This window comes from Lasiosphaeria miniovina, assembly GCF_030549165.1.
Source record: "Lasiosphaeria miniovina strain SMH2392-1A chromosome Unknown B0T26scaffold_5, whole genome shotgun sequence".
Taxonomy (NCBI): Eukaryota; Fungi; Ascomycota; class Sordariomycetes; order Sordariales; family Lasiosphaeriaceae; genus Lasiosphaeria; species Lasiosphaeria miniovina.
Window position 1 is genome coordinate 1,001,400 of NW_026848224.1, and position 23,100 is coordinate 1,024,499.

The 23,100-nt window shown below is 55.6% G+C and overlaps 12 protein-coding genes across 12 annotated transcripts; 7 read left to right on the plus strand and 5 right to left on the minus strand.

Moving 5' to 3' along the window:
* Window positions 1-4,451: 4,451 nt before the first annotated feature.
* B0T26DRAFT_714854 (PUA-like domain-containing protein) lies at window positions 4,452-6,241 on the plus strand. Its single transcript, XM_060442214.1, has 5 exons — window positions 4,452-4,890; window positions 5,023-5,170; window positions 5,225-5,404; window positions 5,477-5,611; window positions 5,835-6,241. The coding sequence occupies exons 1-5, from the start codon at window positions 4,651-4,653 to the stop codon at window positions 6,095-6,097; spliced, it is 966 nt and encodes a 321-aa protein (XP_060293965.1). The 5' UTR covers window positions 4,452-4,650; the 3' UTR covers window positions 6,098-6,241.
* Window positions 6,242-7,766, minus strand: B0T26DRAFT_714859 (U3 small nucleolar RNA-associated protein 6-domain-containing protein). Its single transcript, XM_060442215.1, has 2 exons — window positions 7,561-7,766; window positions 6,242-7,459 (listed from the first exon to the last, which is right to left on the minus strand). The coding sequence occupies exons 1-2, from the start codon at window positions 7,648-7,650 to the stop codon at window positions 6,290-6,292; spliced, it is 1,260 nt and encodes a 419-aa protein (XP_060293966.1). The 5' UTR covers window positions 7,651-7,766; the 3' UTR covers window positions 6,242-6,289.
* A 581-nt stretch (window positions 7,767-8,347) lies between these two features.
* Window positions 8,348-11,828, plus strand: B0T26DRAFT_677081 (Frag1/DRAM/Sfk1 family-domain-containing protein; the record flags this gene model as incomplete). Its single annotated transcript, XM_060440055.1, has 8 exons — window positions 8,348-8,441; window positions 8,548-8,715; window positions 8,788-9,120; window positions 9,196-9,322; window positions 9,451-9,492; window positions 9,589-9,673; window positions 9,729-9,774; window positions 9,829-11,828. 8 exons carry the CDS (start codon window positions 8,348-8,350, stop codon window positions 11,826-11,828), a joined length of 2,895 nt encoding a protein of 964 aa, XP_060293967.1.
* A 659-nt stretch (window positions 11,829-12,487) lies between these two features.
* B0T26DRAFT_714869 (uncharacterized protein) lies at window positions 12,488-12,987 on the plus strand. The gene has a single exon (XM_060442216.1). The coding sequence runs from the start codon at window positions 12,576-12,578 to the stop codon at window positions 12,774-12,776; it is 201 nt and encodes a 66-aa protein (XP_060293968.1). The 5' UTR covers window positions 12,488-12,575; the 3' UTR covers window positions 12,777-12,987.
* Window positions 12,988-12,992: 5 nt separating this feature from the next.
* On the plus strand, window positions 12,993-13,486 carry B0T26DRAFT_342917 (uncharacterized protein). The gene is made up of 2 exons (XM_060434489.1): window positions 12,993-13,040; window positions 13,107-13,486. The coding sequence occupies exon 2, from the start codon at window positions 13,109-13,111 to the stop codon at window positions 13,358-13,360; it is 252 nt and encodes an 83-aa protein (XP_060293969.1). The 5' UTR covers window positions 12,993-13,040; window positions 13,107-13,108; the 3' UTR covers window positions 13,361-13,486.
* Window positions 13,487-13,618: 132 nt separating this feature from the next.
* B0T26DRAFT_714871 (zinc finger protein-domain-containing protein) lies at window positions 13,619-14,457 on the minus strand (the record flags this gene model as incomplete). Its single annotated transcript, XM_060442217.1, has 1 exon — window positions 13,619-14,457. A coding segment is annotated over one exon (839 nt), but the record flags the coding sequence as incomplete, so codon positions are not given.
* On the minus strand, window positions 14,454-14,841 carry B0T26DRAFT_856843 (uncharacterized protein; the record flags this gene model as incomplete). The annotated part of the gene is made up of 2 exons (XM_060447701.1): window positions 14,788-14,841; window positions 14,454-14,699 (listed from the first exon to the last, which is right to left on the minus strand). A coding segment is annotated over exon 2 (222 nt), but the record flags the coding sequence as incomplete, so codon positions are not given.
* Window positions 14,842-16,135: 1,294 nt separating this feature from the next.
* Window positions 16,136-17,056, minus strand: B0T26DRAFT_752857 (Isochorismatase-like protein; the record flags this gene model as incomplete). The annotated part of the gene is made up of 3 exons (XM_060445590.1): window positions 16,136-16,354; window positions 16,583-16,599; window positions 16,657-17,056. The coding sequence occupies 3 exons, from the start codon at window positions 17,054-17,056 to the stop codon at window positions 16,136-16,138; spliced, it is 636 nt and encodes a 211-aa protein (XP_060293972.1).
* An 898-nt stretch (window positions 17,057-17,954) lies between these two features.
* On the plus strand, window positions 17,955-18,497 carry B0T26DRAFT_677083 (uncharacterized protein; the record flags this gene model as incomplete). Its single annotated transcript, XM_060440056.1, has 2 exons — window positions 17,955-18,057; window positions 18,274-18,497. The coding sequence occupies 2 exons, from the start codon at window positions 17,955-17,957 to the stop codon at window positions 18,495-18,497; spliced, it is 327 nt and encodes a 108-aa protein (XP_060293973.1).
* A 237-nt stretch (window positions 18,498-18,734) lies between these two features.
* B0T26DRAFT_650748 (chaperonin 10-like protein) lies at window positions 18,735-20,279 on the minus strand (the record flags this gene model as incomplete). Its single annotated transcript, XM_060438210.1, has 4 exons — window positions 18,735-19,387; window positions 19,441-19,771; window positions 19,836-19,944; window positions 20,002-20,279. The coding sequence occupies 4 exons, from the start codon at window positions 20,277-20,279 to the stop codon at window positions 18,735-18,737; spliced, it is 1,371 nt and encodes a 456-aa protein (XP_060293974.1).
* Window positions 20,280-20,372: 93 nt separating this feature from the next.
* Window positions 20,373-21,486, plus strand: B0T26DRAFT_342943 (uncharacterized protein). Its single transcript, XM_060434490.1, has one exon. It carries the CDS (start codon window positions 20,466-20,468, stop codon window positions 21,069-21,071), a length of 606 nt encoding a protein of 201 aa, XP_060293975.1. The 5' UTR covers window positions 20,373-20,465; the 3' UTR covers window positions 21,072-21,486.
* On the plus strand, window positions 20,744-23,090 carry B0T26DRAFT_780117 (luciferase-like domain-containing protein). Its single transcript, XM_060446681.1, has 6 exons — window positions 20,744-21,279; window positions 21,445-21,790; window positions 21,846-21,858; window positions 21,911-21,970; window positions 22,040-22,774; window positions 22,836-23,090. Exons 1-6 carry the CDS (start codon window positions 21,207-21,209, stop codon window positions 23,061-23,063), a joined length of 1,455 nt encoding a protein of 484 aa, XP_060293976.1. The 5' UTR covers window positions 20,744-21,206; the 3' UTR covers window positions 23,064-23,090.
* Window positions 23,091-23,100: the final 10 nt, after the last annotated feature.

A 23,100-nucleotide genomic window follows, 5' to 3' on the forward strand; every position in this document is an offset into this window, starting at 1 on the left:
GGTAGGTTTCCGGGGTTGCGCCTATCTGGCTGCCCTCTATCGGTCATCCCGTCTGGTTGTCCTTTGTGACAGGGAAAGAAGGGACTCCATGAAGCCAACATGGTCCCGAGCTCTCATTATGATCAAAGTCAAGCCATCCGAGAGTGTTTTGGTCGCCCGAGGTCCGACAATGCCTGGGTACGGAATACCTCTGCATTGCGTTTGTTGGGATTTCTCCACGGCGTAGTCAGATAGACCTGACGGATAGAGCTGAGTGACTTGAATATCGAATCATCCAGGCCTTTCTTCGTGGGATCGAGGAGCGGGCGATCCTATGTGATTGGCGTTGGTAGTGCATTGGTGTGCGGGACTCTGTCATTGGCCTCGAGAAGTGGCTTCTGAGGAGGTAAGTCGACAACCGAATACCGCTACTCCTAGAAGGTCGCCGAAGTTGCCATTTCAATCCGAGGTTATGTTGACGCACTAGGGCGACAAACCCACAAAGTCGAAGATAATGGTGGTGGCCGGGCCAAAGACTCAAGCAGACCTCGGGGACCTAGCACGGGTCGTTCCAGGGCTCTAGGTGCGCCTGCAGATTTGCGCGAGTCGGTCGCTTGACCGCTGCAACTGCCCCCCGTCGTTCCCGCTGGATTGCCCCACCCCGAAATCGTCAAATCACCACGGGATCTGAACTGCCAGCCGGAAATGGATTGAGTCTGCCACCCATTCTAGCTGCGGTCTTGGCGGTGCGAGGTTTGAACCGGGTGCAAACGGAATGTTGAAATCGCATGGATTGACTTGACGGCGATTTGGGGACTTGCGTGGCTTTTCGGCTTTCGTCCTGGGTACTTTGGAAGGACGTAATCGTATGGAATACGTATCATTGGTGGCGCGTTATGTCATCATGGACTGGCTGCTGGGTGATAAACCTGGGTGCGCCCATCTGGAGGACACCCTTGTCGCCCACATTCGCCGGGAACGAGCCGCGACATGAGCTCAGCAGCCCAGGCACCGCCGCCGCCCTCATGCCAAATGCCGGAAGAAAACTCAAGTCAGTGACCTCTGCGACATTTTCAGTGCGCAGTCCGAAATTGAGATTCTCCTCTCGGTCGCTGTTCGAGACGGCCGTGTTCTTTAGCAGTCGCTTCCATCTTGAGTGCTGGAAGACCCTGAGGACTGTTTGCACTAACACCCCCTGGGCCGCTTCTGGGACAGGAGCGACTTAGAGGGTGCTAGTGCCGGCAGTTTGAGAGCCCGACAGGAACAACAACAATGGAATCTGAAGGCTGAGAAAGGGGGAAGGGAAAGAAAGCGACCGAGAGTGAAGGATAGAAGGATGTAAAGGGGAAAGAATCGACGGGGGAGGTGGGCAGTTGGGCCATTTAATGTGAACGGCCTCCAGCAGCGAAGTCACTTTTACAGGCGGCACTAAAATTCTCCGCCCGCCAGGCATTTTGCATCTGCCCGCCCACCCATTCCAAAAGCTAGCAACCTACCAAAGTCAAACGCACCTCAGCAGATGGGCTGCAACCCTGAAGTGCCTCATTCTTAAACTCCCGGCTCCGAGGCGCTAGAATCGCTTATTGGAAAGCTCGAGGCACAGCGAGGACCTGAGACGTAGGAGAAAACGACGACGATTTCGCGGAAGCAGGATCTCGCGGGCTCAGGAAATGACGGGTCAAGAAAGCGTCGCTCGGCCCAGCCCCTCTGATGAGGGCTATTCAAGCCTTGTCCTCATTGCCTCCTGTATGTATGTACATACATACCTCTACATGTCCCCATCCCTCCTGTACATGTCCACATCCATAAAAACGGATAAGCTTCCGCATGTCCAGCGTCACAAAGATGCCTTGTCCACCGGCCGGGGTTCCGTGCCTCGCCTGACGGCTTCACTTCTGTACACCATTACAAACTTTGCCCTTTCCTATCCCAGCCATGGAACAAGTAACCAGGGCAGTCTCCTTTCTTCTTGCTGGGTTGTTTTCCCAGCTCGACTTGCGACGAGACTGCTGATTGCTGTGGAAATTTGGAGTTCCAAATTCCCTCGTCTTCGAGCTTGTTTAACTCTAGTCGAGCTTTGACTGACCGAAATAGCTGCAGTGTCGCTCCCTGCCTGGCAGATCTGTCGTGTCTCGCGACCCGATACCACAACCTGCTGTAGACTAGACGTCCAGCCTTTAATGGGTGATCTGTGGCGCCAGCTGCTGATAGGCCCCCTCGTCCTGAAGCCGTCCTGCGCGTTGACTGATCCCCGGAGCCGGCTTTGCCAATCTTTTTGGACCCCTGCTCGTTGCCACATCTGTGTTGCCGTTGGTGTTTCCATTCGACGAGCGCCGCTCACGGCCGCTCGCTCGACGCCTGTGAAAAATTGGGGGTGGATTTCTCCTCCGCCCCTCCCATCCCCTCCCCCGTAAACTCGGCTCTATTTCGTAATGGCTCGTCTCCTCTTCTGATGTGCCGTGCATGTGTGTGTCTTATTGCCTTCTTTGCGTTCCTGTCCGGCAAGCACCCTCGAAAGGACAGCCACATCCCCCAGGATAGCTGGGAGTGCAGCATGGGGACCAGAGTGGGGATGGCGATGGGATGCGGAGGCTTGAGGAGGGGCCGGTTAGGACTCATTGACTCCGCCGCACCCCCCGAGCCATCTCAGTTTCTGACTCTACAGCTACAATGCAAGTGAAGTGCTATCTACATGGCCGACACCGAATTCCTGTGCGCTAGCATTTCCTAGCACACCACAGAAGTCACCAGCGGCAGCGATGAAGAAATGAATTGGCTGAAACATAATGTTCACGCGGTTGCAGATCCGCCTTGCAATCAAAGCGTCCTGGGGAACTGGGGAAAACCAGGCCGCCGCCAAACCTTTGCGCCTTTCAACGCCTCATTCATGGAATCGCCCGAAACAGAAACCCAAGGCCGGTGGAATTCGCATCCCCTTTGCATATACTTCGTTTCTTTTGCCGTCTTTTCCGAGAGGGCAAAAGCCATTCTTTCCGTATCGCTGCCTCGAACTACCCAGGCGGCCCGACCCCATGGGATCACCGACATGCCCATTGTCACATCCGTCTCCAGACACGTCAGATACTCCCACGTCGGTCGTCACGCCGAGCTCTGCCGCTGCTTTATTAGTGGAGCACCAGGTAAGAATTATCCGGATTCACTTCTGCTATCTATCACGGCCAATAAATCAGGCTCTCTGCTCTGTGTCGGTTCACCTGTACAGTAGGTAGTACTACCCCAATATGATTTAGGAGCCTTTTATTTCTGCACCCAGAAGAGCGATTATTGGGCCATTAAAACCGCCACAAACATGCTAACAGCTCAATTTTCTTTTTAGATTGTCCGTCGATACCCATTTATTGTAGATAAAACAAGAAGCTTTACGGCGTGGGAGTCTCTATGCTGCCAATCCATCTGACCAAGTACAGTACAAAGCGTCATCCACAGCGCCCATACCTACATGATGCATGAGACCTGCCGTGCAGGACACACGTCGACCGTACCCCTGCGAAAATGCACAAACAGCAGACCTTTTTCGCAATCTCGTCTCTCAAGTTGGCATTATGGTTCGTCTGTTATGACGAGATTGATGGATTTGAACCAACCTAAACAAGTTCCTGTCTTAATAAACCCACACGCCTTCCTCATATAGATAAATACGTAAAGTGCCTCATGGAGAGCGCCATAAAGAGCCTGGATAGGCCCCGAGGATACCCAGATATCGTGCTAAAGAGATGGTCGCCTGACTTACATTTTGAGTTGTTTGCCTTTTCTTGGTACCACGATGACTAGTCATCAAGTTCGCACACTGAGAAGCCACAACCTTCGCACCCGAGATTGGGCTCCTGCCCCCAAATGCAACCCCTCCGGTGCTTTTGGACGTTTTCGAGATCATTTTCGACTCAATCCGTCCTGCAGTCTGGAAGAACAGAACCGCCATTGGACGAGACGTAATTGCTGCGCCAGTCCCCCCTCTACTAGATTATTCCTGTTCCATGTGCTGCAAACAATGGTTCCTTTGCTAGCCTAACGGCATCCGCGCGACATTCATCCCGTTTTCGCTTCCCTGCTTGTCCGGGCGGGTTTCCCCTCACCTGGTGGCACTTGCCGATACCCCGGCGCATTAGTACGGCCCGTAGTAAGTCGCCGCAATTCCGGCCCAGCTCTCTCACCTCGCAAAGTCTAGTAGGGTGGTTTGCTTGTCAGGGGAGTCGAGCAACTTTTGCGCCTTGACAAACCGACAGACAAAGATATTGATCGGCTTGGCTCTAAGTAATGGCAGTGACGATCTATACATCTTGATATACTTGCTCCGTATTACTGTTTGGATGGAATTCTCTCAGAGACTAGAAGAACAGGAAAGGGCAACACACGTACACAGTGTGTATTAGCTTTACAGTGCCTGTTATACCTGGATTTCGCGGGCAAACGATTCCAGTTGTCTCACGCTCAACACTGTGCTAGTTTCGACGGGGGGTCGGTCACCTAGCCCGAAATTTCAATCAGCGAATACAAAATACGGCCATAGCAAGCACGCTCTTCCCTTGCGAAGCGAAAAAGCAGCCATCATACGAAATCTCTCCCTGAATTGAGCAGACTTGGCTACTTACCCAATAGCGTTCCCAATTTTCCAACCATTAAGTATATACCGCTAGTCTTGTGGCATTTATCATGCCGAAAAGGAAGTCGACAGCAGGGGCCGAGCCAAAGTCAGCACCACGGCGCTCGCTGCGGAACAGTTTGGCGTCAGCACCCGCCGCGCAAGAAGACGCGACGCCGGTGAAAACAGCGTCCAAGCCAGTGAAAAGGGCTGCTGGCCCATCACCCGCAGCAGCAAAACCCAAAAAGCCGGTCGTCGCCGAAGCAAATAAAATAACAATTCGGAAGTCTGCTCAGAAAGATACTTTAGAGGTACCTTATCCCTCGTCAAACAGCACTTCGAAACAGTTCTGCTGGTTCTGCCCATTACCCACATTCTGCCTTTGTCCGCACTTCAACCTTCCGTGACAAAAAAAAAAGCCAATACCTAAGAATTTTCTATAGAAAAACAAGAAAGCAGACCCTGACGAGACTGAATCTGAACCTCAGGCCGAATCTGAGCCTGAGGCCGAATTTGAGTCTGAGTGCGAGTCTGAACCCGAGGCCGAATCCGAAGCCAAGTCTGAACCACAGGCAAAGAGGACGCGCTTGGGTAGGCAGGCGCCCTCGACTAAGGCGAAACTTACTGTAGCTAAAGCTACCGCAGCAGTTAAAGCTCCTGTAGCCAAGGCTAAGACGGCTGCCCTAGCTGCGGCGCCCAAGTCATCAGATGGTAAGAACTTCTGGCTGATGAAAGCCGAGCCCGAGTCGCGGATCGAGAAGGGCATCGACGTGCGGTTCTCCATAGACGACCTCGCGGCTAAGAAGAAGCCTGAGCCCTGGGATGGTAGGTTGCTTCACGAATTCCGACTTGACAAGCGAATCTAATTAATACTCAACTCTCGCCCGCCTTGTCTAGGCATCCGATCGTATCCGGCTCGCAACAACCTGCGCGCTATGAAGAAGGGCGACCTAGCTTTCTTCTACCACTCCAACTGCAAGGAGCCGGGCATTGTAGGCGTCATGGAGATTGTGAAAGAACACACGCCTGACTGTAAGTTCTTTGTTTTTCTTTCTGATCTCACCACGACAGTCGGCTGCATAGCTTGTTGGAGTGTTCACGCGGCGGCAATGCCCTACGCTTTGGATTTTATATTCCATTGCAGTAACTCGCAATGCTTCGGTCTATCTCTTGGCCACAAGGCATACACTTCATAAAATGGGCAGACTAGCACCCTACATATGAAGACCCCCTACTGACCGTCCGCCTCTCAAAGTAACCGCCCACGATCCCAAGCAGCCATATTACGACGCCAAGTCGGACCCGGCGGACCCGAAATGGAGCGTTGTGCACGTCGAGTTCCGCAGCAAGTTCGTCGTGCCCATCGGGCTCAAGGAATTGCGAGAAATGGGCGAGGCCGGCAAGCCGCTCGCGAACATGCAGATGCTCAAGCAGACGCGGCTTAGCGTGAGCAAGGTCACGGCTGAAGAGTGGCAATACATCATTGGTGTCGCCAAGGACAAAGTGGCAGGAAAATAAATACCTATAACGGGTAAATAAATTCACGGTTGCGCCGCGTCTGTACAGCTCTGTAATTGTAATATCACGTAGACTTCTTGGAGTGGTCCCTTTTGAGGGCGCGGGCAAAGTAGGGCAAGTAATAGCGTGTTGAGCAATGTCCATATTTTATATTGTATTATAGCTAGCATAGATCTGCAAATAACGAGGGTATCAACTGAGCAACTCCTCCAGCGACTTCTTAGTGTGCTCCAGCACGGTCTGGATGGCGGGGTCGAGATCCGCGACCGCGAAGGTCGTCTCGAGCCACGCCACCAGCTTGCGCGCCAGGGCCTTCTTGTCCGTCGTCTTGCGGAGGCCGGCCTTGAGCCTCGACAGAGACTCACGCACGGCCTGTGGGAAGGCCGGGGTGTGCACGTCGACGCCGATGAGCGGCTGCCGGATCTCGCAGCTGCACGTGCACGGGCTCGCCGGGAACAGCTCCTCCATGGTGCTGAGGACGTGCTGGACGATCTTGCCCTGCGACGAGACGCGGTCAAAGGTCGCAAACATGTCAAAGAACTCCTCAGCTGCCGCCGCGCCGAAGAAGCGCTGCTTCTTCGCAATGTCGAAGATGGCCATTGGGATGGCGCCGCTCAGCGCCGGGCTCTGCTCGAGCTTCCTGGTGGCCTCCTCGTCAAAGACCTTGGGCTTCGCCTTCACCATGGCGCCCTCCTCCTCCGCGTCCGGGTCTGGCAGCATCAGCACGTCGTCACCGTCACCCTCTTCGTCGCTGTCGTCATCAAAGGCGATGTGGTCGCCGTCCTGCTCGCCCGCCTCGGTGGCCTTGATCGCCTCCATCACGTTGACCGCAGGGCCGCCACCGCCCTTCCGGCCGCCGCCGTTCTTCTTGGCCTCGATTCGCGCCAGCCACTCCATCTCGCACCGCGCGTACTCGACCCACAGCGCCGGCCCGGCCGTGCAGAAGCGGCAGCCGCGCAGGAAGTGGCCGCGCGCGCGCTCCATGTCGCCGTTCCGCGCCGCGCGCCGGCCTGCCAACGTCCACAGCCCGACGTCGGTGGGGTGCAGCCGGATGGCGCGCGTGACGATGCGCCGCCACCGCTTGGTGGCCTTGATCTGGGCCGCGAAGTCGAGGTAGGCCCTCCACAGCGGCACGCAGCCCGGGTGCTTGGTGACGCCGCGCTCAAAGATGCCAAACGTGCGCGCCTGGCTGGCGTTGGAGCTCGACGACCGCACCTTGAGCCGCCGGCACCGCTTCGCCCGCAGCCGGTCCAGTGACTGCTCCCATTCGACGTAGGTCAGGAAGTCTGTCGGCTTGGTGCGTGGCCCGAGGACCAGGTGTTCGTATTCGGACCGCTTGTTGACGAGGGATCGGATCTCATCCTATTTTGCCGCCGGCAAGTTAGTTGGTTGAACCTCCTGGCTCTAAGGCATTTTTTTCTGTCTTTCTCTGGAGAATTGGACAAGGGCCTGGCGAGACATGCCTTGGAGAAGATTTCCTTGTCCTCAAACTCGCGCAGCTCTGGCGCTGCGCGCTCCAGATAGAAGCGGGCTTTGTCGGACACGCCAGCCATTGCAGCAGATCACGGTACGAGTTGCCGTCGTGAGTCGTGAGAGGGTTATTGTTGTCGGACGCAGAGCACCACCAGCTTCGAGTTTGAGGGCCCCCAAATTCCAGCTCCATTCGGGATTTGGGGGTTTGAGAGGTGGGACAGAGACTTTTTAGTGGGGCAAAGGCGCCCGTTGAGAAGATGGCCCCACTTTTTGTCGGCCCGGCATCCGTGCGTTGCCGGGCTTGGGCAACTTAGCCTTTCTAAACTAGCGCTCATGACCCTGAGCTACCCCACCGTGATTCGCGAATCAAGCCATTTGCGGGTGGCTTGGTGCCTGGAAACCACGGACTTTTGGGGGGGAGCGGCGGCCGGCTCGGATGACGAGATGTGGGCGGGATTCCCAAGGCATGGTGGGTTTTTAGTGTGGGAAGTCGCTGCGGCGTGAATGCCGAGGACATTGGTATTGTTTGTTCCACTGCGTCTTCACATTCATTTTCATCCCACACTTGCTTTCCCGTGCCCCTTCCATCTCGTTTCGCCTTAAAAGACCGGTTAGTCGCCGCTGCTCGCAACCAACGATTCCAGGCTGCTATGTCTTTCTCTTATATCCAGACATTGGTGACCTCGGCAGATACTCTCCGGTGCTAATTTCCGGCACGCTCAAACTTAAGGCGCATCATCGCAGAGAGCGCCAACACAGCCAGCGTGCGAGAGCGCCATGGCATCACGGTACAAGGACAAGGAAACGGGCACCGTCCTGCTATCTTTTGGAGGCCAATGGGTTAGCTGGACGCATACCGCCGTTGCATATGGTGAGTTTCTCGTCTGCCGCGCAACACCCATGCTGGGATCGACCGGATTATAGCATTGTCAGACGAGTCTACTGTAGAGCCAGAGTGCTAACTTCCAGTGCGAAAGCCGCTTTCCTGAGCGCCCTCATCGTCGGCGTCTCGCTCCACTTTCACAAGATCGTGCAAAACGAGTGGTATGGCTACCCCGAGGAGTGGTTCCCTTCTGTCTCCGCGACTATTGGCGATCGGTACCCCGAGCGGTCCATCTTCATGCTCTTTATTGCCATCACGTCAGGTGCGATATCTGCTCTGTTCCTCTCTATCCGCGCCCAACAATATGCGGCACTGACTGTATGATGTCTGCCAGGCCCGAGATTTGCGCTCGTCGGACTGTGGTATCTCCTGACAGCGAGGCCTGGGCGGACACTCCCAAAGGCCGTTGCCATTGCCGGCCTCATTCGGACGCTAACGTGCGGGGGGTGGACATACATCACGTCGACCGACGACCATGACTGGCACGACATCCTGATGATCTCGTACCTCGTGTTTACCATTCCTTGGACCGCCGGCTGTCTCGCGCTTAGCCCTCCCAACGCGAAAGCGATCAAGTACAGGAAATACCTTGCCGGTGCATTCTTTAGCACTTTGTTGCCGTTGGTCTACTTTTTTATCCAACACAAGGTCCACCGGGTCCCGGGAGGTAGGATTGACCATTCCGTCCCGCCGTCGGTAGTTGCTTGCGACGTTTGGGCGCGCTAACATGCCCCTATTTCAGCATATACCACATACGCCTTTTTTGAGTGGTCGCTGATCCTGTTTGACGTTGCCTTCGATGCCGTGACGGCGCTGGACTTCAGCACCTTCGAACTGGTTATCCGGGATGTCAATGGAGCGAACAAGGGGTACGTGACATGGCTTCCAAGATAGCCCTAGCCTCCGTGCACAGTGCACAGAGGCCGTGGGCTTGTACGTATCTAGACGGTGTTACAATGAGACCACGAAGTCAGGTTCTAAAACTGTTTGTCAATAGCTCCAACAAGTCCTCCGTCTCTGCTGCCGTGCCTGAGAAAGAGTAAGCTGTTCCGCCCTACCCTATCTTTTGCTTCCCCGGTTTCTCTCTGTTCCCCCACGCCGCCGACGAATGAGAGAGAGGTTGACGTTATAATAGGAAAGAGAGCGCCGCACTAGGCGTATTTTCGGCAGGCTTCAGGCTTGGCAACGCCCTCGATATTGCGGCTGATGCGTATCATGGCGTATGTATTGTCCGACCCGCATCCACCAGCGGATAATTGGTCTAATGAGGTTTAGTTCGTTTTTTGGTCCGTCTTGACCAGTTTGGGCGTCGTTGTCTGGTGTAAGTCGGCCATTTTTTTGTCTTCTCTCGACTGAACTAACCAAACATGTACAGACTTTCCACTATGGCACATGGGCATCTCGGGCTACGAAGCATTCGTCATGTCGACCATCAGTCCTGCTCTGCTGGGGGTAAAGTCCATACGCTCCTTTGTTATCAGCAACCAGCGCGTGTTCCATCTCCTTTCCCTAACCGGTCTGCTGGCGTACCTGGTAGTCAACCCAGCCATTCGGCTTTTCATTGTCAGCTTCGGCGTCTCAATAGGCTGCCTTGCGTGGGCTGCGACCTGGTTTTCCGACTCGGTCCATCCCGCCAGACTAGAAGCTCGCATTCTCGCGTGGATGGTCGGTCTGGTCATGTCGTCCGTTGCCAAATTTGCTTGGTACACCAACAATCCCATATGGCCCATTATGCACGGCGATAACGGTGGCTGGAATGCCACTGGCCTTGCTCTGGCCTTCTTTGCGGCTCTGCGGTTCACCCGATGGGCGTCTCTGCAGGCTGAAAATGCTGTTGAGAAGAAGAGCGGCTCGGCAGTGCTTTCTGCTTTCGGTATTGGTGGTTTGTTCTTCGCCCTGCATTCCTTGTTGTCCGACACTAGCACCATGATCCTTTGGGTTTGGGACGGGTACCCGATCCGCGGCCCGGTGTCGAACGTCCATGCCTGGTTCACCATTGCTGCCATGACAAGTGGCTTGGTGATTGGGACCTTCAGGCCTGGGCTCGTCGCTACCTGGACGGCGTTCGGGGTTGGCTCCATTGGCGCCGCCGTGCTCACCCTTTACCAACAGTGGTTTGGCTATTATGGAGCCTTGGCCTTGGCGACTTATCTAACGGCTATTTCGGTGCCTTTGATCGCGAACGCCTCCAAGAAGAACCCTGCCACCGTTTTTGGTCTCGGCTTCTTTATCTACAACTTTCTAGTTCTCTTCCATGTCTGGGTCGTTGCATATGCTTTTGTCCCTGGCGGGCCTCTAGTCCGCGAACATACCGATTGGATTATGATCACCACGATGTTCTTCATCGGAGCCGGTGTCTTTGATCTGATCTCGGAACAGGCGAGTGCTGGCAAGGCAAATATCCGTCGCCGCCTTGGCGCTTCCGGCCATAGGAAGTACCACGTTGGCATCCTCGGTCTTCTCAATATTTTGTTCCTCGGCGCAAACTACCTCCGCTTCCCTACCAACGACTATAAACCGTATCACGCCGAGGACCGGCTTTTCACAGCTGGTATCTGGACCATTCATTTCTCTCTGGACAACGACATGTGGTCTTCAGAGTATCGGATGCGTGACCTCATCAAGGAGTTGGAAATTGATGTTGTCGGTTTGCTCGAATCGGACCTGCAGCGCGTCATTATGGGCAACCGCGACACGACGCAGTTCCTTGCCGAGGATCTTGGAATGTACGTCGACTACGGCCCGGGGCCCAACAAGCACACATGGGGCGCGGCGCTTCTGTCCAAGTTCCCCATCCTCAACTCGACGCATCACCTGCTCCCAAGCCCCGTCGGCGAGTTGGCGCCCGTCATCCACGCGACGCTGGATGTTTATGGCACACTCGTAGACATCTTCGTATTCCACTCGGGGCAGGAAGAGGATGAAGAGGACCGCCGTCTGCAGTCCGAGTACCTCGCCAACCTGATGGGTAGCTCGCCGCGCCCGAGCGTCCTGCTGTCCTACCTTGTCACAAACCCGCTCAAGGGCAACTACAACACATACGTCTCCGAGACCAGCGGCATGCACGACGTGGACCCTTCTGACTGGGACCGCTGGTGCGAATACATCCTGTACAAGGGCCTGCGCCGCACAGGCTACGCCCGCGTGAGTCGTAGCACCATCACCGACACCGAGCTGCAGGCCGCCAAGTTCGTCGTTCCCCACCCAGGCGATGACAGCGCCCGCGTCTGGGTAGCCTCGCCTAAGCAGCGAGACAAGAAAGCTTCGGAGTCGGACGTCCCTCCGGGTTGGCGCTTCCCCGCTTTGTTCAACGGCAAGGGCGTCCGAGGCCACTTTTACCACGTCTTTAACGAGTCGCGGTATTACAAATACTAACTAATTAGCTGTCTGCCGCGCGGCTTTTCCTTCTGTTTTTCTTTCGTGGGGGAGGAAAGGGGATTATAAAGTTGTGTCTGGAATGGGGTAACTAATCGGTGTATCTGGGGGCCTAGGGAGGAATAATAGGTAGACAAGGTACGCATTCTAACTACGACATTGACATGACACGGAGGTAGCGGAACGGTGGTGGGTGGGTGGGGGTGGGAGGGGCGAGCGGTGTCTTTCTTAGCTTTTTTCTCTCTTGTTTTGGTTTTGGTTTTCGTGTCCCCTCGTCTTCTGCAGCGTCCCGTGTATATATTCGTGTACTACATCAAGCCCCTTGGCGATCTCGGGTCTGGTTTCGGTGTATCCCCGGAACCTGGCTGGTAGTGAGAGGCTTGTGCTGTGCAAAGCAATACAGAGTCAAGTTATGATGTGATACCGCACTGGTGCTTCGCCTTTTTCGACACAACGTTCGATATTGGGATCCGCCGAGGTCTCATATGTTATTTTGGGTCGCGCCCGTAGTCCTTGGTCCCTGAAGTCCTCGCGTTCTTGTCACCTGTTTCATTCGATTTTTTGCCCCTTTCTAGCCTTTGGATCTTCTTGTGGCTCCCACTTCCAGTCGTCTTTCCGTCCTCGAGTAGTCCTAGAGTAGCTAGTGTGCTTCGCTGAGAGTACGAACCATCTTCCGAGTTTTGGTCCTCTTTGAACACAGCCGGGCTATCCATTCCAAAACATCCATGTTGGTACGGATGCCCAAAGATGGGCCCAATCAGCGTCCTTTCAATCATTGACGCCACGGGGAAGGTTATCAAAGTCTTGAAGAAGTACATCCCGTCTGTCCGCGATGCTCCGCACGAACTTCAACGCATTCTCATCGAAACCTCTGCTACCGAAGCCGTGCTAGGCAACCTCAGCTTTCTCTTAGAATGCAGTGACAAGAGAGGACGCTGCACAACTTGACCGACACCATCAAAGGATGCAGCAAAACCATCTCCGAACTCGATGCGCTCCTCCCCGACATTGAAAACACGGATGTCCCGTCCCCCGACACCCAGGCGAAAGGGAGAAGAATAAATGTCAGGTTGGCGGCCTCGGCCTGGCCTTTTAAGGAGAGAAAGGCAAAGAAACTGCTGGGCGAGCTGAAGCAGTACAAGGACACGATCAGTTCAGCTTTGACCACGGAGTCCGTTCGGGATACCAAGGCAATCTTTGCCGCTTTGACAGGTGAGAGTGATAAAAGTGCAAGTCCGCCACTCAATGGTTTCTTAATTGGTTAATCCTTGAAGAAAGAAATGCAAAGACAGGAAATCTACGAATGGCTCCACGCAACAGACCCGTCTACATTGCATCACCAGGCCTGCGATCGCTACGAGATCGGAACAGGGGATTGGGTACTTCGCTTGGACCAGTGGAAGGCTTGGCTGGAGGGTGGTTCGCGTTCAATTTGGATCCGCGGAATACCCGGGGCTGGCAAGACCATCTTAGGGTGCCCTGACCAAAGCTCTTTAATTACGAGTATTTCGTGTTCTATCGTCTGGAATTGACCCACTTTTCATGGAATTGGACAGGCCCTGGTTGACATGCCTCTGAGCTTCCTTCATTCTTTGTTATTTCCTTCATTCTTGACTCGGAATGTCCTCATTTCATTCGGAATGCCCTCTTTCGGGCTGATTACAACGCCTCCCTTGCCCTCTCTCCATGAGTATAAGGAAGCGTTCTTTTCTGTACTTTTAGACCTATTGAGCAGAAAATTCAATGCGCTGTCAACTTCGATCGCGTGCAACATGTTTGCCATCTAGGTGCCTTTAGAATAAACACCTATTGTCTCCACAATCCTTGCTATTAATAGCTCTGGCAGCTCCTGAATTGCTTCACACTCTCCTTCCAGAATTGATCTACTAGATCTAAGAAACCTGTCCTTAAACAATGCCCAGAGCCTTTCGTCCTCGGGACATTTGCAGTTTGGGTTGGGGTAGAATGGATCATTTCGCCAAAACCGCTGGGCAGCGACGTTGACACCGGTCTCGTTCATGTCGAGCTCCTTACAACAGTCGAAATCGAGGAGCCACATAGCATGAGAACCGAGAATTCCCGTAGCGAGCTCCGCCGTTCCAACGCTCGGGCCCGGCGCTGGTCTTGTGTTCCGTGAATGCGACTCAATGGTTGCAATTGCTGAGGTTCGGGGGCGGGCGAGAATGAACTCGACATCGTTAGCATCAACCCTCACGGTCCAGAGGAGAAATGCCAATGTATCTGCCATTGCCGACGTGTACTCGTCAATCGGAAGGCCCAGTTCTTCGATCTGGTCGGCGTAAAGGGGATAATTGCGAAGGCTAATCGATTGCAGGCGACTTTGTCGCGCTCCTTGCCGGCGACGGCCAAGGTACGGGCGGATGAGGCAGTGCTCGTTTCGTTTATCATTGACTACCGAGTCAACATCTCCATTCCAATATCTTTGTACTAGGAGACGACGAGTTTGACGGGGCATTGGCAAGATGCGTTCGCTGACAAGTGCTTCACACGCCATAAACCCTGTGGGAAGCCGCGGAAGAATCGTCTTCCATTTGTCGGATTGAGGAGGCAGAAATTCGATGGCTGACGGAATATTGACGCAGAAGAATGATAGGTTGTTACCGTGCATCTGGATCGCTGATAGAATCTGTTGATGAATATGATTTTTGTTGGAGATCGATCGATCTGGAAGGCCGTCTCCTCGCTTCAACGCGATGGCTGAGTGTTGCGCGTCTATATCGACATCCTCGAACGCATCGGCCCAGACGGTCCCACAGGAGCCGTAGCCAATTCTCTCAAGCTGAGATATAGGTCTCGCAGTCGTGATATGCTCAATATGATTGTCCATATTGAATGTAAGTTATTGTGGTACTGCGAATTCGATAAAGTACACACGAAAATTAGGATGCTAATTAAGTGCCAAGTGGGATAGAGAAAAGAAGAGACGGGAATCGCCCACCTTCCTTTATATGCCCAGTTGGTTCCAGTCAGTTAGGTTGTTGGAAAATTTATTTGGTGGCTTAGTAAAAAGCTAAAAGGGTCTTATCTCTACATGCACAACCTCTGTTCCGAGGGCGGGTGCGTCACTACCAACGAAAGCCTACTCTGTCAGGGCTAAAAAAACGCCCTGACCAAGGAGCTTGCGAGTTGGTCAGGCCCAGTGATTAGCAAATCCTTTTCTTAGGGTTAACTATACGCTTTAGGGTTATTACATATGGCGTCGGTCCTGATTGGTTGGTTATGCCAAGGAAAAAGAGGGGTCTAGAGGGGAAACTTTGACTTCTTGGTTAATTTGGTGGTGCGCAAAGTACCAACATGTTGTTTGCGAATCAATGGACTTTGCGAATCACTGGGCCTGACCAAGGGCTTGCGACTTGGTTAGGGCGTTGTAGCCCTGACGAGTACGGCTTTCTCGTGTATTAATTTTATCTCTGCAAGCACGGCCTCTTTTCCGTGGCGCTAGCGCGCTTTGGCTTTGTATATGGGTCAAAGTGGGCTCGAATCTTTTCCCCGGAAAAGAGTCTGTGATTTGAGCGAAGACGAGTTGTCTCCGAAGCCGTAAACCCCATTCGAAGGTCTACTTTTTAACCTTCAAAGTAACCACTGATGTCACGGGGAAGGAATCTAAATTTCCAAACGAAATAGCTTAATTCCCGTTCAGGCGGTGTAAAAAGAAGATTTACCAATTCCAACTCTTCTGTATACAACAGCTACGATCTGACGAGCAACTTCTTTCAGAATAGGACTATCTACTCGGGCTATAGGAAAAGTTTTCCAGACTGTAGGCACGCTAAAAAGGTACATTTGGCCACTGCGCCAAGCCAGTAGCCTAACGAAAATCAGAATTCTACAGTTAAAAAGGCCAAGTTCAATGGCTCGCTCGCTTTTTCAGACGGACTACGTACCTAGGCCAGTCGCCCGGGTCTTGCAGTCAACTCGGCAATTGGCCTACGAATAGCTTCATCTCAAGAATTAAAGGTTGTGTTTGGCGTTGCCGATTTCCCCCCTCCCCCTTTGCCGATCCTCTCTTGATTGCTGGAATGAGAGCGGCGTGTGGATCGTTCTTCGTGATACGGCCGACCCGCCACTTGTCGTACACTCCTGGCCGCCTAACCTCCACCTATTAAATTAGGTCGCTCAATTAGATTCAAGTTTGCTTTTACGAGGTACGTATCTAGGCCATGTACTGTACAAGGTACACCCGCCCATCCATTTCCAACCTCACTCTCGCAGGATGCCCGCCGCAGCCGCCAAATTCTTGCAGCTGGAGAGGAACCTCCAGCTCCGGAGACAGTTGTACTCACCGCTCAGCTAGGCGAACTGGGTCTGTTGGTACCGCAGCCGTCCTTGAGCAGGATGCAATCGAAGCCCTTGAGACTTGCATCCTGCAGCGTGCCCATGACGCAGAGGCCCGCGAACAGCAGCGTGCGGATGCCCTGGCGGGCGAGGAACTGCGCCAGTACCGGCGACGACTTATCGCAGAGGCCCGAATTGCGGTTCTTGTGGAAGCGCACGTCGGGGCGGTGCTACACGAGCTGGCCGGCCGCGAACTGCTGAGCCAGCGGGCCGTGCAGCTCCGCGTTCCATGTACCCTGCACCAGAACGCCACCGCCACCAACCTTTGCGCCATTCGCCAGCGTTACCGAGCCCCTTCTTGCTCATCTTCTCGCCGTCGTTGTGCACGCCCTCGCCTGGCCGCGGTGCCGGGGAGGGGTGTCGAGCTGCACTGAGTGCTAGCTAAACGTCTGCAGGACGCTGGGGTCTATCTGCTCTAGCTTTGTGTCGGCTAGGCCCCAGGTCGACCAGATGACCTAGATTCCGGCGTGACGGGCAGCGGGGAGGGCGTGCGCGAGGATGTTGGCCTCGTCGTCGCGGTAGGCCTGGACATGGTTGCCTAGCGCGCTGGACATATTGTAATTCTGCATGTCAATGATGACCAAAGCAGTCTTGGCTGGGTCGATGGCCACGGGGGTCAGCGCGCACTGCAGCGTGAGCCGCGGCTGGACTGGCTCCGAGGTCCGTGTCGGCGGGTGCGTCAGGTCGAAAACCGACTGCGCATCCCAGAGCCAGAAGTTGCCCTTCGATTCCGAGCCTAGAACGGCCGCGGACTGGTCGCTGGACCTGAGTCGGAAGGCGCTTATCCGGTTCGCGGTGGCGCCGTCTACGCCAGCAGCCGTGCCTGTGGATGCGGTCGCGGGAGGAGCGCTGTCGGAGTTGGTGCTTACCATTATTCTTTTGGTGGAAAGAGACTTGGGAATGCGGTTAGCAGTGCGGGAGGGACGATGGTCTGGAGAAACTGTAAACAATTGTGTGCGCATGAAGAGAGAGAAGGGAGGGTTGAGAATCGAGCGAGCTCGGGCGAGTTGGCGGCCCGGGCTTGAGTTCCCAGAATGAAAGGGAGTGCTAATGAAAGAAGGGGAAAGACTTAAATGGAGGATGGCGTGGTACGCGCAGGTGAAAGTTCTCTTGATGTTTCTGGTTTCCTCGAAGTGTTGTGCTAGCGAAGGAGTTGCTGACGAGTTGGTGCAAGAGGAGCGAGAGAGGATAATTGGAGTGCAACCGCCATTGGCAAAGTGGCCTTTTCCTAGACTTTCTGACTGCAGCCTGGAACGCACGGGCGGGGGGACTTTTTGTTGGATTGATGAGATGGAATTGAACGCGCGCCTTTTGGAGCAAACATTTGATGCGCTCCCACTCAGTTTCACATGGACCAAGCCAGGGGCGGTACCAACCATACCCAGGTAACAAGGTTGACAGTAATGTGAGTATTTCTAACACAGCTAGTGTGGCTCTTCACTGACTACTCCTCCTACTCTATGAAATACGAAAGATGTAATTAAGAGGTACTCAAGTAAGGAAATTCATCGGGGCCCTACCTTATCATGTCATCATCAACTGACGGCTTTTTGGCAGTAAAACCAAGACTTGCAATGCAAGATACCAACTTTACCGCCAGAAAAAAGGCATCCACAATAACAGCTGCTATTGTGGATTGATGGGTGTAAGTAACGACAGGGTGGGAGCCCCGATGAAGTATCTTAATCAAGACCTAGGGGCGGGTTTGGAATTTGGAATTCACGATTCCTTCTGTACCAAGCCTTAGGTGCAATACCACGGCGGCTGAACATGACCCTGACCCTGGCGCTGGCGCGAGCATTGGGTGAGCCACCTGATACTGTTGTATTACGTCTTTACTGCCCTCACAAAACCCAGGTCAAAGATGACCAAGGTACGCGATTATGTGTTGCTTAGATTTGCTTACAACTAATTTCTATTAACTATTAGTGGAGTTTTCATGTTGTAATTGAGTCACTTATATTCTCTTTAATAAACTGCCAAGTTAAAAAAGGCTGTAATATATCACACTTTGTTCTACGAAATAACACGACATATCAATCAACTACCTCAAACACTCCGAGTCACTTTACAATGTACTGCATTAAAGCCGTAGCCGTTGCCTCATTGACCGTCAGCCAGATCCTGGCGTACGAGACAACGCTAGGTTTAAATTCCACTTTGGCAGCTGAGAATCGCACTCTCGACGAGATCTACCAGGCCGCGCTGGCCGAAGGAGGCACTGTTACGCTCTGGCACGGCGGCGACGAGGCAAACCAGATTGACGGAGGGCCTGGACCTTCGAATAATAGGTACAATGGGCTAACTCATTAAGAAGCTTTCTTTGGCTTTATAATATGCTGCTATTTAAATTTCTATTCAGCGACGGGAAAATAGCACCCGTCGCTAATTCGTTTGCGCAACCAGGCCCTCAACCCGCCATCCGCCTCCCTCACCGCCAACTGTTCTTCCATCTGGCATGCCATCAAGTTGGTGACGAGCTCGCTAATCTCGGCCTTATGCAACCAAGCCAACAGCCCACCCCCTCGTCGCTGACTGGACCCCCGTATCTCACGCGGCAACCTTAACAACAAGTTTCCCGCCACTAATCTCACCCTTGCGCATCCTGTCGAGCGCGCCGTTGACGCTGGCGAGGCCGTGCTCGACGTCGATGATCTCGGGCGGCGCGACAAGGCCGCTGGCGAGCAGGCGCTCGAGCCAGGTGGCGAGGGCGTCGCCGACGGCCGACAGCTCGTGGAACAGCTTGATGGGCACCGTGTGGAAGAGGGTGCCCTCAGGCGGCGGCGGCTTGGGAAGGCCGGTGAGCCCGATCAGGTGCGCTGACAGCAGCGTCGACGCGTGCGGCGTTGCCGGCGGGGTTACGGGCGGTGAGCCGTCGCTGGCGGCGGTGGCGGCGGGGGGTTTTGTTGTGGCCGAGGATATCGGCAGCGTGCTGGCTAGGTTGCTTGGTGACAGCGCTTGTAGTAGGCTCGTCGCCGTGTCGCGGCCGCGCGTGTCGATGCCGAACCGCACTTGGCCTGGCAGGTTGCCGCGGATGATGGCGACGGCCCGCTCCGGGCTGTGGCTGTCGACGAGCAGGTCGGGCCGGAGGACCGTATGATTGGCAAGCCGCAGGCCGTGCTTCGCCTTGTCGACCACGACGACTGTCTTGATGCCCACGAGCCGCGCCAGCTGGATGGTCAGGTTTGCCGACGTCGACGAGCCTGTGGTGCTTGTTAGCTGTGCCCTCAGTTGAGTGGATCTGAGCTTTTCGTACCACCCCAGATGGCGAGCCAGTCGCCGGCCTTAGCTCGCTCGTGGCTCTGGATCCCGTCGAGGCACTCGCTGCGAATGTCGCTGGCGACAGCCTCGGGATCGACTTGGCGAATCAGGCTGAAGAGATCCGGGCCGTCCAGCACGCCCGAGAAATCGACGCCCATGCACACGCCCAGCGCCAGCGCGGCGGCCACAAACGCGACGCCGAGCGTCGAGCCCTCCTCTACCGAGAGGCTCGGCGGCAGCCGCACGATGTTGTAGTCGAACGCTACCACGTATTCCTGGTACGCGGCCTTGCGGAGGTCCCGGTAGTCTGTGGATATTACTAGGACCTGGGCGGGGTTTTAGATGCAGGACATGCGAGACGGAAGGCTCGGACAACAACGTAGTACGTACCTTGTCTCTGGATCTAAGCCGCGACGGACGCGTCGACGTCTGGACCACCTCTCCCGCCAGCTCCCTCCCGGATATGTAGGGAAGCTCTGGTAATGCGAAGTTGAAGTCCCTGGGCCGCCCGGTTAGATGGACACGGCCATGATGGAGCTTCGGGGCGTGCACTCACGGTGCCTTCCAGTCAATTGGGTTCAGTCCAATGGCCTGCACCCTCACGAGGACTTCGCGGTCTCCCTGCAGCTGGGGCACCGGGTAGCTGTCGGTCAGCTGGTAGGGCTGCTTGGCGGCGTGCAGCAGCAGCACCGTCTGTGTCTCTGGGGTGAAGAGCGGCTCATCGTCGACTGGGGCGAGGATGTCGACGGGGGACGGCTGGTCTGTGTGAGAGCTCGTGGATGACTTGCGGAGCCTGTGCAACGACATGCGCCGAAAAAAAGAAAGGCCGCTCATGGTGGTGTGGGCGTGCGTACTGCGTATATGTGCGTAACACTGGGCCCGATATTGAGGCGGCCTTGAGGTTATAAGCCTGGCAGCGAAACAGGGGCCGAGCGGTCCTGAGTGCGAAGAGGGTGGGTAGTTTGCACTCACTCCAACGACAGATTTGGCCGGCCGTACGTTCGCTCTTGACGCTCCGGGATGGACGGGGCGGCGGCACCAACTGCTACATACCTACGTTGGATGTGCTGCAGTGCGGTGCGGTGCGTTGCAAAGCAGGTCAGCTCGTTGCCACATACCCGTCCCCACGGGGTTCCAATTACAAATCAGGCACGCATTGCGCCATCTCGAGCCATTCCGGCTCATTGGAATCTACTGGCCAGCACACGACCCCAGGCCCGCAGGAACACTAAGTGCAGACTACTCACTGCTGCTCAGACGCATCGACATGGCTGCTGGGCCCCCCACCCAGGGGTGTGTCTGGGCCTACTTCGTATCGGAGATACCGTAGATCCACCGCCCGATCATCGGGGATGGTGTTGGCTTTTATTTCAGTGCGACGCTGCCTCGTCTCTGGACCCGAGTAGCGGGTGCTTGTTCCGCATCGGGGCCTCGAGGGTGGGAAATGCTTGGCGAGGGTCCGGCGTTGATGAGCACATCCCCACGTTAATCACGCCATCGCCAAACAATCCCCCCCCCCCCCGAGGCTCGGACTCGGCAGACCAGCGCTGCGAGCTGCCGACTAGACGGAAAGACTGTGCCGAAGACGAGAGGACCCCGCCGCCGTTAATCCCCTTGCCTACTTGAGGCGGCGGCCTTTGGGTCGTGGCCCGAACCGAACACCATTCAAACCGTCTACACACCAACTTCACCCCTGACGGCCATTACTACCCCCACTCCGAACAAACAAGACAACTGCAGTGCAGCCGCTATCCGGTGACCATGGCGTCTCAAAATGTCAATGACGAGACACGGCCAAAGAAGCGGCTCATAATCAATGCGTTTGTTGAAATGTGTAAGCGTCGCTCTCCGAGTTTCGTGGCTTACCTCGGTCGGGCAAGGGTCTGGTCGGGCGAGGGCCCGGGGTGCATCTTAACGCCGAAAGGCGGCAGACTAATCACGGGCGACCTACGAGCGACCCAATGAAAGAGAGCGACTAATCATCCTTCCGACCCTGCAGGCAGCGGCCACCAGTCGCCGGGACTGTGGCGGCACCCGGAGGACCAGTCGTGGAGATTCAACGACGTCGACCACTGGATCGAGCTCGCGAAGCTCCTAGAGGACGCGAAATTCCACGGCATCTTCATCGCCGACGTGCTGGGAGGATACGACGTGTACTCACAGTCTCTGGATCCCGCCGTCAGATCTGGCGCGCAATGGCCCGTCAACGAGCCGCTGTCTGTCGTGCCCGCTATGGCCGCCGCCACAAAGTCGATCGGCTTTGGCGTCACCGTGTCGACCACCTACGAGCAGCCGTACCACTTGGCCCGGAGGCTGTCGACGGTTGATCACCTCACCAAGGGAAGGTAAGCAGTTCGCTCTCCGATCGTTGAAACGAGTGTCGCTGACTTTCTCCGCTAGGCTTGGATGGAATGTGAGTTGCCGCAACTATTCCGAGTTAGGTCCTTTTAACTGACACGGCCAAGATTGTGACAAGTTATCTAGACTCCGCTGCGAAGAACCTCGGACGGTCCGAGCAACTGCCTGTAAGCAGGACCAACTTACCTCGCACCTGGCAACGACTCGCCTGCTAATTAACTGTTGACTACCGCCAGCATGACGACAGATATGCCCTGGCGGAAGAGTACATCAAGGTCATGTACAAACTCTTCCAGTCGTCGTGGCGCGACGACGCAGTACAGCTGGACCGCAAGGCGGGCATCTACACGGCGCCGGAGCTGGTGCGGCCCATCAACCACACGGGACGCTTCTTCACGGTGCCGGGGCCGGCCATCACGCAGCCGAGCCCGCAGCGGACGCCCCTGCTCCTGCAGGCGGGCACGTCGAAGGCGGGCAAGGTGTTCGCGGCGCAGCACGCCGAGGCCATCTTCGTGTCGGCGCACGCGCCGCAGGTGTGCGCGGGCAGCATCGCCGAGATCCGGGCGCTGGCGGCCAACGCGCACGGCCGCGACCCGCGCAGCATCAAGGTGCTCGCGCTGGTGACGCCCATCCTAGGGCGCACCGAGGCCGAGGCGCGCGCCAAGCTGGCCGAGTACCGGGGACACGCGTCAACCGAGGGCGCGCTCGCGCTGTTCGGCGGCTGGACCGGCATCGACCTCGCCGCCTACGGCGACGACGAGGAGCTGCGCGAGGTCGAGAGCAACGCCGTCAAGTCGACCGTCCAGGCCTACGCCCGCTTCATCCCCGCCGGCTCCAAGTGGACCAAGCACACCGTCGCCGAACATGTTAGCATTGGCGGCAACGGGCCGATCCTGGTCGGCACCGCGGGGCAGGTCGCCGACGGGCTCGAGACGTGGGTTGCCGAGGCGGATGTTGATGGGTTCAACTTCGTGAGTTTTTTTTCCCTCTTCTCTTCACAAGCGAATTGTAGCTAAGTACCGATTTTCACAGGCGTACGCGCTCTTCCCGCAGTCGTTCAAGGACATCATCGAGCTGCTGCTGCCCGAGCTGCGCAAGCGCGGGCTCTTCTGGGACGACTACGCCGTCCCCGGCGGCACCTACCGCGAGAACTTTTACGGCCAGCCCGGCCAGAAGCACCCGCCCAGCGAGCATGTCGCGTCGAATTACCAGTGGCGCGCCGGTGTCCCGGCAAGCGAGCACACGATCCCGTCCGAGTAGATAGGCCGAGGAAAGAAGAAATTAAAATAGCAGGCCG

What these genes read in the sequence shown, in the direction of transcription:
- B0T26DRAFT_780117 (XM_060446681.1), top strand. Translation starts at nt 21,207, where the DNA reads ATGGCGTCTCAAAATGTCAATGACGAGACACGGCCAAAGAAGCGGCTC. An exon ending in GACGGTCCGAGCAACTGCCT is followed by an intron (nt 21,971 to 22,039) that starts GTAAGCAGGACC and finishes GACTACCGCCAG; the next exon opens with CATGACGACAGATATGCCCT. An exon ending in ATGTTGATGGGTTCAACTTC is followed by an intron (nt 22,775 to 22,835) that starts GTGAGTTTTTTT and finishes CGATTTTCACAG; the next exon opens with GCGTACGCGCTCTTCCCGCA.
- B0T26DRAFT_342917 (XM_060434489.1), top strand. Translation starts at nt 13,109, where the DNA reads ATGCAAAGACAGGAAATCTACGAATGGCTCCACGCAACAGACCCGTCT.
- B0T26DRAFT_714859 (XM_060442215.1), bottom strand. Translation starts at nt 7,650, where the DNA reads ATGGCTGGCGTGTCCGACAAAGCCCGCTTCTATCTGGAGCGCGCAGCG. An exon ending in ACAAGGAAATCTTCTCCAAG is followed by an intron (nt 7,460 to 7,560) that starts GCATGTCTCGCC and finishes GCGGCAAAATAG; the next exon opens with GATGAGATCCGATCCCTCGT.
- B0T26DRAFT_714854 (XM_060442214.1), top strand. Translation starts at nt 4,651, where the DNA reads ATGCCGAAAAGGAAGTCGACAGCAGGGGCCGAGCCAAAGTCAGCACCA. An exon ending in CTCAGAAAGATACTTTAGAG is followed by an intron (nt 4,891 to 5,022) that starts GTACCTTATCCC and finishes AATTTTCTATAG; the next exon opens with AAAAACAAGAAAGCAGACCC. An exon ending in GGCAAAGAGGACGCGCTTGG is followed by an intron (nt 5,171 to 5,224) that starts GTAGGCAGGCGC and finishes AAGCTACCGCAG; the next exon opens with CAGTTAAAGCTCCTGTAGCC.
- B0T26DRAFT_714869 (XM_060442216.1), top strand. Translation starts at nt 12,576, where the DNA reads ATGGGCCCAATCAGCGTCCTTTCAATCATTGACGCCACGGGGAAGGTT.
- B0T26DRAFT_342943 (XM_060434490.1), top strand. Translation starts at nt 20,466, where the DNA reads ATGGACGGGGCGGCGGCACCAACTGCTACATACCTACGTTGGATGTGC.